This window comes from Barbatula barbatula (assembly GCF_947034865.1).
Source record: "Barbatula barbatula genome assembly, chromosome: 21".
In the NCBI taxonomy this organism is placed as follows: Eukaryota; Metazoa; Chordata; class Actinopteri; order Cypriniformes; family Nemacheilidae; genus Barbatula; species Barbatula barbatula.
This window is the reverse complement of record NC_136784.1, coordinates 3314770-3330114: the sequence shown is the minus strand read 5'-3', so window position 1 is coordinate 3330114 and position 15345 is coordinate 3314770. Positions and strand designations below refer to the sequence as shown.

General features: G+C 38.8%; 1 protein-coding gene across 1 annotated transcript in view; it reads left to right on the top strand.

Moving 5' to 3' along the window:
- Window positions 1-15345, top strand: part of col11a2 (collagen, type XI, alpha 2) — a 30594-nt gene that overhangs the window by 3192 nt on the left and 12057 nt on the right. Inside the window, exons 2-26 of the mRNA XM_079484718.1 lie at window positions 2748-2909; window positions 3251-3461; window positions 3683-3845; window positions 3948-4070; window positions 5067-5165; window positions 8818-8946; window positions 10146-10367; window positions 11626-11679; window positions 11912-11953; window positions 12062-12124; window positions 12277-12351; window positions 12497-12583; window positions 12701-12757; window positions 12855-12908; window positions 13052-13105; window positions 13514-13567; window positions 13680-13733; window positions 13971-14024; window positions 14163-14207; window positions 14340-14393; window positions 14510-14554; window positions 14670-14723; window positions 14805-14849; window positions 15038-15091; window positions 15208-15252. Of these exons, the coding sequence (XP_079340844.1) occupies window positions 2748-2909; window positions 3251-3461; window positions 3683-3845; window positions 3948-4070; window positions 5067-5165; window positions 8818-8946; window positions 10146-10367; window positions 11626-11679; window positions 11912-11953; window positions 12062-12124; window positions 12277-12351; window positions 12497-12583; window positions 12701-12757; window positions 12855-12908; window positions 13052-13105; window positions 13514-13567; window positions 13680-13733; window positions 13971-14024; window positions 14163-14207; window positions 14340-14393; window positions 14510-14554; window positions 14670-14723; window positions 14805-14849; window positions 15038-15091; window positions 15208-15252 (2099 nt within the window). The remainder of the gene's footprint in view (window positions 1-2747; window positions 2910-3250; window positions 3462-3682; window positions 3846-3947; window positions 4071-5066; window positions 5166-8817; window positions 8947-10145; window positions 10368-11625; window positions 11680-11911; window positions 11954-12061; window positions 12125-12276; window positions 12352-12496; window positions 12584-12700; window positions 12758-12854; window positions 12909-13051; window positions 13106-13513; window positions 13568-13679; window positions 13734-13970; window positions 14025-14162; window positions 14208-14339; window positions 14394-14509; window positions 14555-14669; window positions 14724-14804; window positions 14850-15037; window positions 15092-15207; window positions 15253-15345) is intronic.

The window sequence follows — 15345 nt, the reverse complement described above, 5'->3', positions numbered from 1 at the left end:
CATACAATTAAAGAAAACACACCGCAAACAGTCTCTTCTTTCACCTTTTCACCAGTCCAGAAATAGCAACATGAGTTTAGGGTGTTACTAGTCATGTAATGTTATAAATAGGTACTTTGTTTCATTTCTAGGTCTCATAGTGAAGCATCTTTTAGTTTTTTCTCTGAATAGTGTAGGCCGTGGTTTAAGGTGGAGGGTGTATACAGCAGCTGGGGAGTCTGTGTTAACGCTCAATCTTTTTTAGCTTATGTGATGTTTAATAAGTGGATATGTGGTCGGTTTAACCATCCTGGCAGTGCCAATGGTGCTCGACGTGCCCACGCTTACTCAAACTCAGCAATACAGACACGTGGCACTGGATGTCTGTCAGACAGATATCTTTAAATGTGTTTGTTTTAAGATTATCACATAAACCATCTCACTGAGATTTATATAACAGAAAATCTTTATTTTATGTTTAGACAAGAGGTAGATACTCCATGCCTTAAAGCCATGCACAATTTTGGAAGGTTTTATCAGGATCTGAACGACCACACTGACACGCTTGGTAATCTGTGAGCCTTAAATACACGTCTGATATACACTATATGTTTCTGTAACCTTATATTACGGAGTTGGTATGATGGCATAGCTGGGTGCATATTATAAATAAATCATAAATACAGAGAACGATGATCTAAATTACAACCTCCGGACAGGCCTGTACATGCACGCCTAACTATTGTGGTTGGCAGAGCGGGAAGAGACCGATCCAGACGGCGTGATGGATTTATCTTCATGTCTTGTACATCTTTTGAACTTTAATCTGTTTGAAGTTTAGCAGGTTCTTAATTCTAACGTCTTCTTGTCTATGTTTTATAAACGTTTCTCATTCTCCATCTAATAATCTTCATTCTTTCCTCCGTCTCATTCAAAACAAGAGCATCTTTGTGAGACAGTGAGGGCGAGAGTTGAAAGGTCAAGGTGTCAGGTGATACGTCTTGTTGGTATTTAGCACAGTTATTTGAAGAGGCTCATACGAATGATATGGTAGAGGGTCAAAGAGAAGAGTAACCAAGTCTTGGATCTTTAGGAATGTTCTCTCACAAACTCTGTACCATCACCACAGAGTCATGATGCTGAAAACCCGTTCAGAAATGTTGGCTTCATATTGACTGTTAAAGGCTCACTGTGTGGAATGTCTGTAGGGTCTTTTGTTTCAATGTTTGTGGTCCGTGTGAGCACACAGTGTTTGTTTGTACGAGCGGTTTGTGAAAGCTACTGGTCACTCTTTTGAACGTTTAAGGACGTGCTTATAATACACATGATATCTATGTCCAACGTTCCTGTTAAATGATGCAATTTAACCTATACGTTTTAAACCTATATTTATTGCATTATTTGACATGTAGTTATAAAGGTTTGTACGATTTATGATTAAAGAGTTGTGATTTTTGGGAAGTATTCTATTTTTGTATAACCCATCATTTGCATTACAAACCATATTCATATTTTTGATGTGATTGTTGGGGAAAGCATTGCAACGTTTTTTTGTTTCAATTTAGTTTTAAGTTTCATAACTAAACAAGCCATAACATCTTAATTTAAAATCTAGTTGCGAATGAAGCATTCAAACAGACAAATTCCAAATGTGGAGAAAATTCTGCAACGGTACATTTGTAAGTTTTCAAAAATAAACTTCTCAATTGACTTCATTTGTAAATGCACTTATTCATACTTCCTACATTTGTAAATATGTGTATGCAGGGAAATGTTCTCTCACATTGTTTTTGGTTTCCTCTGGTAGAGTTGGAAAGGTCTAGTGAACATATGGTGATGTGGCTGAGGTCTGAAACAGTGACATACATTGTCCACATTGACTTCTGGAAACTGATACAGAGACTTTAAGAACCTGTCAGGGCTCTCTCTCTCTCTCCCTCTCTCTCCTCTCTCTAGGAATTTCTGTACTCTTGATCCTCTGCCAGTATTCTACTGAATCTTGTACTTTACATTGTAGTCCTGTATTGTATTATGTTCTTAATATACTGTCATTTCGTTTCTCACATGGTTAACTGCTGACACCCATTCTTATTGGTTAACATACGCATTATTTCTTTATTTTTGCTAAACTGAAAATGACTTGACCACAGCATTATGGTAACTATACAGACCATATTTTGGTCAGTGTGGTTTTATAAAACTAAAATACTGGCAAAGACCTACAGTTAGAAAGGAAGAAGAAATTCGTCAGGCCTTAGAAAGAGTATACGACAGTCGGGATCTGAGCTAAATATATAACCTCAAATAGGTATTGCAAATACATAAATGCCGGTTAGACAGTAAATTATGTGAGTGCTTACAGTGGACAGATGGTATCTGAATTCACACGAATCCCACAAAAGGGAAATAACATCTGTTTAGAACTGCATTTTCCGAATGGATAATAATCATTAATTTTAAATTAAAAAGTTTAATTCCAATGAATGAGAATAATAAGTCCCTCAGGGTTGACACTTGTGAATAAATCTTGATCGAAGGAACACAGATTAAAAACAGATACATAAAGCATATCGACTGATTGATGATGACATCTTGAGATCACAAGACTCAGTTATCACATTTTTACTTAAATAAATAAATAAATAATGGCTTGCAACAGACCAAGAATTTTTATAATGCTGTTGTTAACTAAAACCATTTGCATTGATGCTGCGTCCCATGGGGCGAATGGCTTCATATTAGTGATCAAACCTTGTTTTTTCCTTTAGATCCAGTCGATGTTTTGCGGGTGCTGCAGTTGCCTTCCCTTCCTGAAGGTGTGCAGAAGGTTCCAGGTTTCTGTACCTCCCGTCGGGCCGGCACACCTGATCATGCCTACCGCATCACCAAGAAAGCTCAGATCTCTGCACCCACCAAACAGCTCTTCTCAGGTACCACCCTTCAATATCCGACCATGTTGATAGTAGATAAAGCTAAAATGTTGTCTTTTCAATACTACTTTTTCATTGTACGCATTTTTGTTATGCTAAGAAAGATTGATGGGTTGCATGAAAATCATTTGGGTCCCAAACATGCACTTACTTCCCCCAAAGCAAGATAAGAGGTTTTCAGCTGCAAATGAGACGGTTTCACAATTATCACTGAAGTTAACTTTGGTTTGATCGTGGAAGCAGTAGTTTTACGGGCACCATTTATGCAGGTTTAGTCATGAATTATGAGCTTACGCCAGACTGCACATTTAAAGTCTGTCTGTCTGTTTTTTTACTCTTAGGACGTTTCCCAGAGAACTTCTCCATCATGACCCTAGTAAAGCCCAAAGCTGGTCTCCAGGCCTTCCTCTTGTCCATCTACAATGAGCAGGGTATACAGCAGCTGGGTGTGGAGTTGGGTCGTTCACCCATATTTCTTTATTCGGACCAAAATCGCAAACCCTCCCAGGAGGATTACCCACTGTTCCGAGGGGTCAACCTGGCCGACGGCAAGTCAGTAACCAACCCCAAGCCCCATCTACCCATCATAAATTTTAAATGATTTCATTGACTGCTCATTCAATTTCACAAATGTATAGTTTTTAATAATACTGCTGTGCTTTCATCAATGCAATGTGGCTGAACAGTAAATATCACATTTAACACATGACTATAAATGTTTCTTATTGTTCATCTCACTCAAAAATACTTGTTATGCTTTCTCTGTCCTATAGGTGGCACCGTATTGCTATTTCCGTCCAGAAGAAGAACATTACCCTAATCCTGGACTGTAAGAATCGTATAACCAAATCTCTGCCCCGTAGCAACAGCCCAGTCTTGGACACCAAGGGCATCACTGTTTTTGGGGCCCGTCTGCTGGACGAGGAGGTCTTCCAGGTCTGCTATAGCTGGTGCAACAACTACACAAGTTGTTCACTTATAGAAACCCCTAATGGAAAGATGTATTAAGATGATTATCTAATCTGGTTTTTTTCGTAGGGTGAGATCCAACAACTGCTGATCGCATCCAACCCTCAGGCTGCTTATGACTTCTGTGAGCACTACAGCCCTGACTGTGACTCCCCGCTGCCCAAGGTTCAGTCCCAGGACCCCAACAGCTACGTGAGTACCACAACATATCTTCCCACCCTATTTCTCAATAGGTGAGATGATCTTAGTGTCCTGTTTTGAGATACAGGTGTAGTTTTATATATAGCAGATGCATTGTGGGTAGGTTACATTGAATGCTTCGCAAGGCATCCAGCAAATCTCAGAGTCTGTGCTTATGCAAAAATGAGAACATAACCATAATTTGCTCTATATTTGACTCTGTTTGACCTCATGAATAAATCGCACATCAGAATAAGAAAAAAAAAATTGTTTTTGTAATGTCAAAACTCATTTTTTTCCTAAAATGTATTAGTATTATATTTGACATATCTAGAGCCCCTCATCATCACACCCTCGCAAAACATTTTCATACATCCACGGCTCTTTTGTGCCATCAAAGGTTTCTGTCCAAACACAAGCTGTGTTTGAGTCAGCTGTCTTTCCCCCTCAGCGCTTGTACATTTATTCTAGCTTTCATGAGATCCATAAGAGAAGGACTGGAAATGTTGTATATGCCTATATTTGCTAAATATTTATTTGTCAACATCAGATCTGATGGCCTTAAAATGACTAGACGTGGACTAAAAAGCCACAAAAGTTGATTTATCTAATTTTCCTGGTTTATGAAAAGCTAAGTAAATACTCTTGTGGTCTCTGAATACATTTGTTGTCTGGTTCATTAAAGTTCTCAATGTGTTTTGTAGAAATGCAGTAACATCAGCATGTTACTCAAACCCATGAGTCTGATGAACAAATGAGCAAATGAAAAATGTCATGCTTTAATCTTGGCTTTGCTGAAACCTTAGTTCTCCAACATCTAACTCTATATATATACTTCGTTCTTCTCTCCTCTCTTCCTATTGTTCCCTAGTAAATTCTCACTTTCTTAGGGCTTCTTTGTTCACTTTTGTCATTTGCTATGTCCTCTTAACTGTCACTCACATTCTCTCTCCAGCATTCCCCTCTCTCTCTCACCCTCTCTCTCTCCATTCCCATCATGTCTCTCGATACTTTGATGAAGAGCAGGATGATTATGAATACCCCTATTATCATGAAGAAACTACACAAGCCCCTCCCTCCATCGCGACCAAGACCCTCACTAACCAGGTAAAGAGGGACAATTTAAGTATTAAAACAGAAAAGAGAGGATGAAGATGACATTTTTACAAAGAAACAAGAAAGCGATTTAGGCTGAATTACTTAGAAGCAAACTTGAAAAACTGATAAATATAGATAAAGTGATGCCCTGCAGGTGCTGAAAAAACGGGCGTTAAATGTGACGTCATGATTGTGTGACGTCATACTTAGACGCAGAAAATGTAAACATACCTGTCTCTGTAATTGAATAAATTCATCCTCTCGTTTCATGTTTACTGCCCCACCTCTTCCTGTACGCCCCGTCCCGTATGTCACTTCGTCACATCATACCTATTACACTATACGGATGTTGTTTGTCATCTGTATGTTGTCTGTTGTCATATATCTGTATTTGCACAGTGTCAGAATGTTTGTGTTGATCAATACATGCTGTGTGTATGTGGACTTTGAAGGGGCACTGGAGGCACATCTCACACGCACACTCAGATATCATGGCCCCACTGTGTTAATCCAACAGCTCTGGAGAAAGACATTTTAATACCTAACAACTAGTTTTAGCACTTTAAAATGAGTACATTTATTTTGGGAATACAATTTAAGTTTTTCACTGGCCACATTTACATGTGCTTCATCCTCAGATCAAGTTCCATAAGCTATTTCAAGCATTAATATAAAAAACAACATTCAATTTATGAACTCCTTAAGTTATTCATGTAAATGTGGTCATTCTTAATAGTTCAGGTAGCTTTATTTGTATCACAATCGCATGGCAACTGCTTTTATTTAGCTTTGTATTATTCTTACATTTATTGCATGGTTCTACATTTCACATGTTGTGTAAGTTACACAATTTCTCTTGTGTCTTGTGTCTCTCTGATCTGTTATAACGTACCACAAGCCGTCTGTGTCCATGTGTTCGTTTATATTCATCTCTTCACTTCTTTGTTCTAAATTAGGTTTACTTTTACTTTGGTAACATTGTATTGTGAATTATTTTTGGTGTCCTCTTTTCTACGCTGTAGACAGTCATGGCTTCAGTTCGTTTGCTTACTGCAATGTTTAAAAGACTAGTTTGTGTTTGAATGTAAATATCATTAATCCTCAATCATTTTCAGAATCTGTTTTATTCTCAGTTTTATTTTCTGCTTGCCCGGTAGTTAAGACCATGCATGCACACAAAACCTTCACAATGATTATATGTAAACAATCATATTAGAATGAATATTGGTAATTGTAATTTTTTATGTGTGTTGTTTATTCTAATATTGTTTATGTTTTTTATGCATTGACGTACTGGTACATTGTGAAGGCATTTACAATGGTCTGACATCACTACCGTATGATTAACATGCTTTTCTCACTGCTTCTATTTGATTTTTTCTGTACTTCTCTCTCTCTGTGCCGTTGGACCAGCCATGCATCAGTTTTACTTGCAGATGCTTTACTGAAAGATATTTTCCCCCAGTGTCCCATAGCATCATGTCCCCATGTGCACAACATGCTGCTTTTTAATGTGGAGAATGGCATTACTGGAAAAAACAGTGTCTTTTTTAGCAATAGAAGATATAGAACTGAATCTCATTGTATAGTTATGAACGATTCAATCTGAATTAACATTTTGCTGTATCCAGTAATGCCAGTAAGATCTCATTCTTAATTGATTAATTGACTGTCAAACACCAACCTGTTTATCTCTCTCTTGTTTTTCTGTCCATCCCCACTGCTGTCATTCCCATCTACCCACTGTCTGTCCTTTCCAATTCACTCTCCTTTCCACAACATATGTAAATAAAAACTATATTCAACAAATAGGACAAAAAGGCTAGCAAAGCCTCAACCAAACTCACTGCTGGTCCCAAATCCACAAAAGAGAAACCTGCTTCAGCTAAATCAGCTAAAGCCAAGCCTACTGCGACAAAGCCCACCCCATCTGCCAAACCCGCCAAGGCCAAACCCACTCCAGTGCAAATCTTGCTTTCCAAAATCAAACCTACCAAATCGGCACCCAAACCGAAGGCAACACCAGCTCCAAAGAATGGCAACCAAAAGAAAGCCAACAACAATGGAAAAGTGAACGGTGGTGCTAAAGCTAATGGTAATGGTAAAGTCAATGGAGAAGCTAAGGCTAAAGCTAATAATAATGGCAATGGGAAGACAGCTAATGGTAATGGCAAAACAGTTGCAAACAAAAATGCAAATGCCAACGGTGCGAAAATTGTAAAGACCGAAAAAGCAGCAGTAAGCAAAGTAACAATAGCAAAGAAGTCAGAAACAATCAAAAAGACCACAGTGACCAAAACTGGGACCAGCGAGGCTAAAGCTGCGACTGTCAAAGCCAAAGAGAAGAATGCAAATCCAGCCCAAACAAAGACGAAAGTGACCAAAACCGTCGTAGAGAAGGTCAAAGAAGTGTTTATCCCTCAGAAGCCTGTTGTCAAACCCACACCTGGACATTTGCCCATTCCTTCGAACCCCAGGGGCCGGGATGTCAATAACGTCAAATCGCTGTCCAAAAATTTCCCGCCCTTCGACAAGGCTGTTGTGAGTGGCACGACCATCTCTTCGCCCAAGAAGAAAACAACCAATGGTTATCAACAGGTACAAAATCAAAAGCCTGAGTTGGCTGTCCAGAGATGTATCGCCAACCTCACCGTCCTGGTAGTTCAAGACTGCATTCATGAAGCGACTCACGGTAGAGGTTGATCTGGAATTGGTCGTCCTTGAGAAATTTTGTGAATGTTGTCCTAGATGGTTCGCATCTTATGATGATACTCAAAGGTATCAACATAACATGAACCAGCTGTGAGGTTGGTGACATACGGACCCTCTGAATGTCCTCCACCCTTTCATATATCAAATGATCTCCAGCGATCATGAGAAGAATATGATAAGCGGTACAGACTGTGTCATCACTGCATGGCTAGTTGTACAGTCTTCTCTGTCTTATATTTTATTTCTTTTTACGGTTCTCTAACCTGAAAATAAACCATAGAAAGTAGATGTTCCAAATGTGGTCAGATAAGAAACTCAAGGGTCCCGCTGATGTAAGTCTGGAGTTCGATGTTACACATGACACAACGACTTCCTTCAAACTTTCTGTTTTCAGTTTCTTGTATATGTTGTTTGTAAGTTGCTGTCCTTTAATAATGTTTAAATTAAACAGAGATGCAGACTCACTAAAAATATTGACTGTGAGGCTGCGCTCTGTTATCACGATCTCTCATGTATTTGTCCTTAACTATGGGCAAAAAAGTTGTTTACTATTTGTTTATGTTGTGTTTCAATGGTCATTTCATTGGCACCAATATCAACAACTGCAAACTTAAGTTTGGCCTCAAAATGTACAAACTTTCCGATTTCCTTGACATGTGGCTCTTTGAACTAAATCCGTTTCCAAGTAAAATCTGACTGGGACAGCTAATCTTGGCGATCAGAATAAGATTTCTTTGTGTAATATTTGATGCCAAGATTTTTGAAATCCAGCTGCAAAGGTTTCCTGATTTTACTATGATTTGAGAGCAATGGGATTTGGCTAAATCGCATTGATCTCTTCTCTCTGCTTTATTCATAAGACCTGTGCTTGTTCTATACTAATCAATCTCTCCCCTTCAAATCTGTTTACCTCCTCAACCCCACCCACATCTTGGCCTCCTCCAATCAGGATGTAGATCCTGCTTACTCAGAGGTTGACCCCACCCCCACAGAGCCTGATTATTATTACCCGATAGAAGAAGAGGCGGGCCCAGAGCCAGAGAGTGAGCTCAATGGATATGAGGAAACCAGTAACAAGGTAAACCACACCCATTAGACGAAGATCTGAATTATTCCAGAAGAAAATTTTGATTCTTATAATTACCGTAAATCTTTACACTGGAGGGGAGACCAGCCTGGGTATACTTACCTCACAGGGATGGTTTACCCCAAAATGAAAATTCTTTCATCATTTAATCACCCCCATGTCATTATAAACCTGTATGACTTTCTTCTGCAGAACACAAAAGAAGATATTTTGAAGAATGTTGGTAACCAAACAACATTGGACCCCATTGACTTTCATTGTATGGACACAAAACCAGAGATTTCTCAAAATGTATTATTTTGAAGTTCACAGAAAAATAATCATATACAGGTTTTGAAAGACACTAGGGTGAATAAATATGACAGAATTTTCTTTTGGGGTGGAATCATCTTTAACAACTTCGTAAAATAGCTCTGAAGCCACCGGTGGCGTGAAACAAAATGAATGCAAAGCATTTAGTTGATCATATTCTTTTGTGAGTCTTACTTAACTTGCTTCAGGATTTCTCCTCGTTCCTATATCAACACGTCTTGACATAAGAACAGAAATCTTAAGAAACAAGAATCACACTGAATGGTACGAATAGGGAATGAATACCGTGCGTTCATTTCCAGACAGCTGCTTTTGAAAGTGAGATATTTTGAGGAATCAGGAACTGCTGACCAGCAGACCAGCAAACCTCATATATTACACAATAATTTGACTGTAAGTGATCAAATAACTACAGAAGTTTGGATGGTTATATTTAGACTTGGTCAGGTTAGTACTTAAGTATAAATAACTTGTTTTAGAAGTTGTTTGGAAATGGACAATCTCAATGGACCTTAAGTGTGATGTAAGAGGTTAAGTCAACAATACAATGGTAAGATGCAAGTAGAGTAGTTAGAAGTGGTGAACGTGTGTTGCCATAGACCTGAGTGATTCTGTTCTCTCGTGTTTTTTAAAACAACAAGATTTAAAATGTATTCATCAGAAACGCAGTTGAAGACAATGGCAATAATACATTTGGATACATTTGTATTGAAATTGTTATCTGTATTGAAGCCAGGTAAGATTTATTTCTCTGTCTCTCTGCCCTTTCCATGTTTCTATCTCCACTTTCCTCTATCCACAACAAATCCATCTTTTTCTCACATCTTCAATCACTATCCGCTCCACCTCTACCCCACCTCTGCTTCCAATGGCCCCAGGTTGATGAGCCTTTACCAGCTGAGGATCTAGACATGACCAAGACAGGTGGTGAAGGGGTGCCTCAAACGCCCGACGAGCCCTTCACTGACGAGTACATAACAAGCGACTTTGGAATGAAGGAGTATGACTATTCCTACAAGGACTACAACGAGCCCATCTCTGAAACCAAGGCGGAAGATACCTTTGGACCCGCCCTGTCCGCTGTGACAGAAGAGGGTGGTGTAAGTAACCCTACGCTTTCCGGCAAATTCCCTTCCAAGCTTTGAAAAAAGCTCAAATTGAATTTGCTATAGCTTTATATGGAACACTTGCAGAAGCATTGGGAAGGTACATGTACATGTTAAGAATCGCTCATTCCTTTTTCTGCAGAACACAAAAGATTATATTTTGAAGAACGTCGGTAACCAAACGTTGGCTCCTATTGATTTCAAATGTATGGACACAAAACCACATTTTTCTAAATATCTTCTTTTGTGTTTCACAGAAGAGTCATATTTCTTTTTGGAAACGAATGATGTTTTTTAAAAGTATCACCATTGAAACTCAACTCAAGATTCTTCTGCAAATCTACATATAATGATTTATCAGTATTGGTTGAGTCAGGATAAAAGAATATCATCTTCCTGGAAGAGATTTCAACTCGTCTGTATGTATTTATGTACTGTGAGTGATCTGCATAGCCTATATAAAAATAAAACAATAAAGTAGTCACTTCTGTATTTCAGTTCAAGTATGTTAAACATTTAAGATGATGAAGATTAGATTTGTTTAGATTGATTTCAGATAATGATTTAAAGGCATTATCGGTACTTTATGAGGAGTCCCAGTGCATTATGGGAAGTGTCATATATGTATTTCCACAAAAAGGATTACGATGCAGGTGGGTGTAAAATGCTTGGCCATATTCCCTAGATCTTTAAGGGGGTGGTGCGAATTCATTGTATATATAATAAGACTCAGTATCATCACAGTGATAGAAGAAAGTGCTTCACTGGTTTGCCAAATTGATATTTCTTATTTTTAACATCAAGTCTGATCCACAGTCTTGATTATTCATTGAATTCATGTCACTTTAAACAGAAATTACTCTGTAAGAATTGCAGGTTGTTAAAAACACAATTATAGATTAAATGTGGTCAAATGCAGATTATTAGGAACCCTTTGAGAAAGAAAATATCTACAGTAAGTATCTTTGCAATAAAACATTGCAAACACCACAGAAATATCTGTTAAAGAAGTGAATAGACCTACTTGCTAACAAATAATAACAAAGGCTGACAAATTTCTGTGGTTAAAATGTGCCATTGCAGAAGGAAGATTCTTGTCCATTCGGTTTAAAGAATCATCTCAGTGGCCAGTTTCAATCCAAGCTTCAATGTCCTTGAAGCTTTCTCTATAAATATTGTTTCAAAGCTCTTTTCAACAGTTTCTTCGGGTTTTGACTGGGCTCTGTTTGGGTTACATATCTGTTTTCCTCAGGCTTCTGTTCGAGCCCAGAAAGGAGATAAGGGAGAGCCTGCTGTCCTTGAACCTGTAAGCATCTTTTTTTTCCAAATTATGAAAATATACAGAACTGCAGCAAAAGAAAACACTGCATTCGTACTTCTTCCAGACCACCAGAGGGTGCTAGAATTCCGCTATTGTCTACTACTTGAACATTTTGGGACTTTACAAAAAATATAGAAAAGATTAATAAGTTGTGTGTTGAATGAGCCTGAATATGTTATTTCTCTGTTTCAATTCTGTATTGTTATTGTTATCACAGGGCATGCTGATTGAAGGACCACCTGGACCAGAAGGACCAGCAGTACGTGCATCAAATTTACATTGATCATTTATATTTGTGCTACGTTTATGTGGACTATACATTTCAAGTATATGATGTCATAAATAGTGTTATTTCTTTCCGCATTAGGGTCTCCCTGGCTCTTCAGGACCTAGCGGCCCTCCTGGTTCTGTTGGTGATCCTGGTGAGAGGGTGAGTATGTCTTCATAACGTTTTAGACGGATTTCTGTGTTTATATTTTAGATTGCTTTAAACAGTCCTTTAGGGGGTCAACTTCATATTATCCTTTGAAGATAAAATCATTTTTCAAAGAAGCCTTCTCAGTCACAGTGTTTTTTCTACAGGGTCTTCCTGGTAAGGCTGGTCTACCTGGAGCCGACGGCGTTGCTGGACCCCCAGGAACTTCTGTCATGCTTCCTGTTAGTATCCCCTCATCTTCTTTATCCAGTCAAGTTAACACAACTAAGAAACACAAGAGAGCAACAATCTTCAACATTTAGAACTTTACCATTCTTTGGAAAATCACCTTGAAAGCTAAAATGAACCTGTTTTCTGTTCCTGTAGTTCCGCTTTGGACAGAGTGGGGGTGAAAAAGGTCCCAGCGCCTCAGCACAAGAAGCCCAAGTACAAGCCATTCTGTCTCAGGCCCGGGTTAGTAGCAGCTGTAGCAATCCCTTCATTATTATTTTTAGATATCTTACATTAGATATCTTACCAGCCTTACTTGAAGATGTTGATTCATAATTAATGGCTTTTTCTTCCAATTAGTTGGCTCTGAAGGGTCCATCTGGGCCAATGGGCTTCACTGGCCGTACTGGACCAGTGGTGAGAAAATCAAACACAGATAAAACCCAATTTTTACACTCAAGCTAATGTTGATTTTGTTGTAATTATTTGTCATTTCTGCTTCAAATCTGAATAGGGAATGCCTGGAAGTCCCGGCTTAAAGGGAGAAGGGGGGGACCCTGGTCCACAGGTAAGACCTTGTGTTGAACTTAGTTTTGTTTTGCACTTGGTTTTACCTTGAAACAAAAATCGTGAGATGTTCTGACAAACAGAAAGTGCACGGTGTCATGTTATTTATTAGATAGACTTACCATGCCTTGTTATGTTTTCCAGGGTCCCAGAGGTCCTCATGGATTGTCTGGTCCTCCTGGCAGATCTGGTCGAAGGGTGAGTCCTGGTTGATGTTGTCTATGACTGTTATTAATGATGCTGGCTAAAGCTTAAAACCAGAGCTAAAATTCTGGCAACACCTTAGCAACTTATATCTACCAAGCACTGACCTGACAACACCCAGAGCACCCTAGCATAATGGGGACAGGTTTTGCATGAGCAAATCTAAATCTGTCCTAAATCTTGCTGTAGTCATACTAAAATATACTACAGTACATATCGATCTACTAAAGTTAGTTATTTTACTATAGAATACAAAAGTGTAATATACTTTATAAATATAACTACAGTATATTACAGTTTATCACAGACTTCTACGGGAAATCCTGTAGTTTACAACATAATATTTTCATGTCCGTGGCATGTAAAACACGAGTTGTTTTGTATATATGATGTTTCTAACAGGGTCGTGCTGGTGCTGATGGAGCCAGAGGGATGCCAGGAGAGTCTGGAATTAAGGTACGTGTTTAAAACATCTGCATTCATTGCTTTTTTGGCATCAGTTGATCTGGAGTGTTTTAAACATGCATCTATCATTTACAAGTTCTTGTATGTGTGTCCTTTACATTAGGGTGACCGTGGCTTTGACGGCCTTCCCGGTTTACCTGGTGACAAGGGCTATCGTGTAAGTGCTTCATTGTTGTTACAGTTAAACATAAACCAAAACCCTTTGAGATGCTCACCTAGACAGCATTTCAATGCATATCTTCTATGGGGTGAAATCTAAGGCATCATTCTGTACATCTTTGCTGAAAAGAGCATCCCAGAATGCATACGACGCTGCTTTATGACATCTGTCTATCTAGAAAGCAGAACAGAGCTGTCGAATGTATAGTCATTTTTTGTTTACTGTTTTCTGTAGGGTAACACTGGAGGAATAGGACTCCCAGGACCCCCTGGAGAGGACGGAGAGAGGGTACTTGTTTGTTTTAATTTTTGACTGTCACAGTAATGTGGCTGTAGTGAACATGTTAATGTAGATGTCAGGATGTGTCTTCCTGGTGTTTTATTTTTTTGACATCACTGACATCCACCTTTCCTTGACAATATTTAGGGCGATGACGGAGAGGTCGGACCCAGAGGTCTTCCAGGTGAATCGGTGAGTGCCTCGTGAACATGATTCTGACAGCCTGCTTATCTCTTTGATTTAAATCTTTAAGACTCGGTTTATTGTGATTTCCTTTTATGTTTGTCTTTGATGGGCCGTTTCTCTCTCTCTCTCATTCAACAGGGCCCTCGTGGTTTGCTGGGGCCTAAAGGGCCTACTGGACTTCTTGGACCTCCTGTGAGTTTTTACTGAGTTCTCAACTTTTAATTTGTTTATATTATCTATAGGAACTACATATAGGATACGGCTGTGCATGAATATCAACACGTTTCTTTCCCTCATCTGCTTCTCAGGGTGTTCGTGGAAATGATGGTCCACATGGCCCAAAAGGAAGCTTGGTCAGTTAATCATGCAACAATTTTTATATGTGGATAATAAATGAAAACAGAATGGAAATAAGAAAATAATATCTTCTCATTCGTCCCTCTATGTTCTTTGTCTTCTTGTTTTTAGGGACCACAAGGCGAGCCAGGTCCTCCAGGACAGCAGGGGGCACCAGGAACACAGGTGAACTTAACAAATTGCTAATATTCTTGAGGACTTTTAAAGGTTTAATTATTTGATGTTAATGTTTTTTATATGCGACAGGGAATGTCAGGGCCTCAGGGTGCTCTTGGGCCACCAGGAGAGAAAGTGAGTATTTTGTTAATTGCAGAATACAAAAATGTTCATTTTCAGCATTTTTGTACTGACATTTTCAAAGGAATGTCTTAACTAAATACAAATCAAGCACTATTGATCATATTCTAACTTGTCTAAATTGATCCCATTGTCATTGCCTCATTGAAATGACAATGATGTAATTTCCTGCTTTCTAATAGGGACCCACAGGAAAGCCAGGTCTCCCGGGCATGCCCGGAGCTGATGGCCCTCCAGTAAGTGCAAGACAGTTTTTTTACCTGTTCCCACCCAGAACTATACATTGGTTTAAACAGTGATGTACATGAGACTTCCTGTGGATAAAGAATGTCCCTTTTATTTTGTCCTTTAGGGTCATCCAGGAAAAGAAGGGCATTCTGGAACCAAAGGAAATCAGGTAATTCAATGGCATAGGTGAAACACTGCTTTGATTATAATACCATTATATTTTATAGTTAAAATAGTTTAAAGGTTGTTGTTTGAAGGTTAT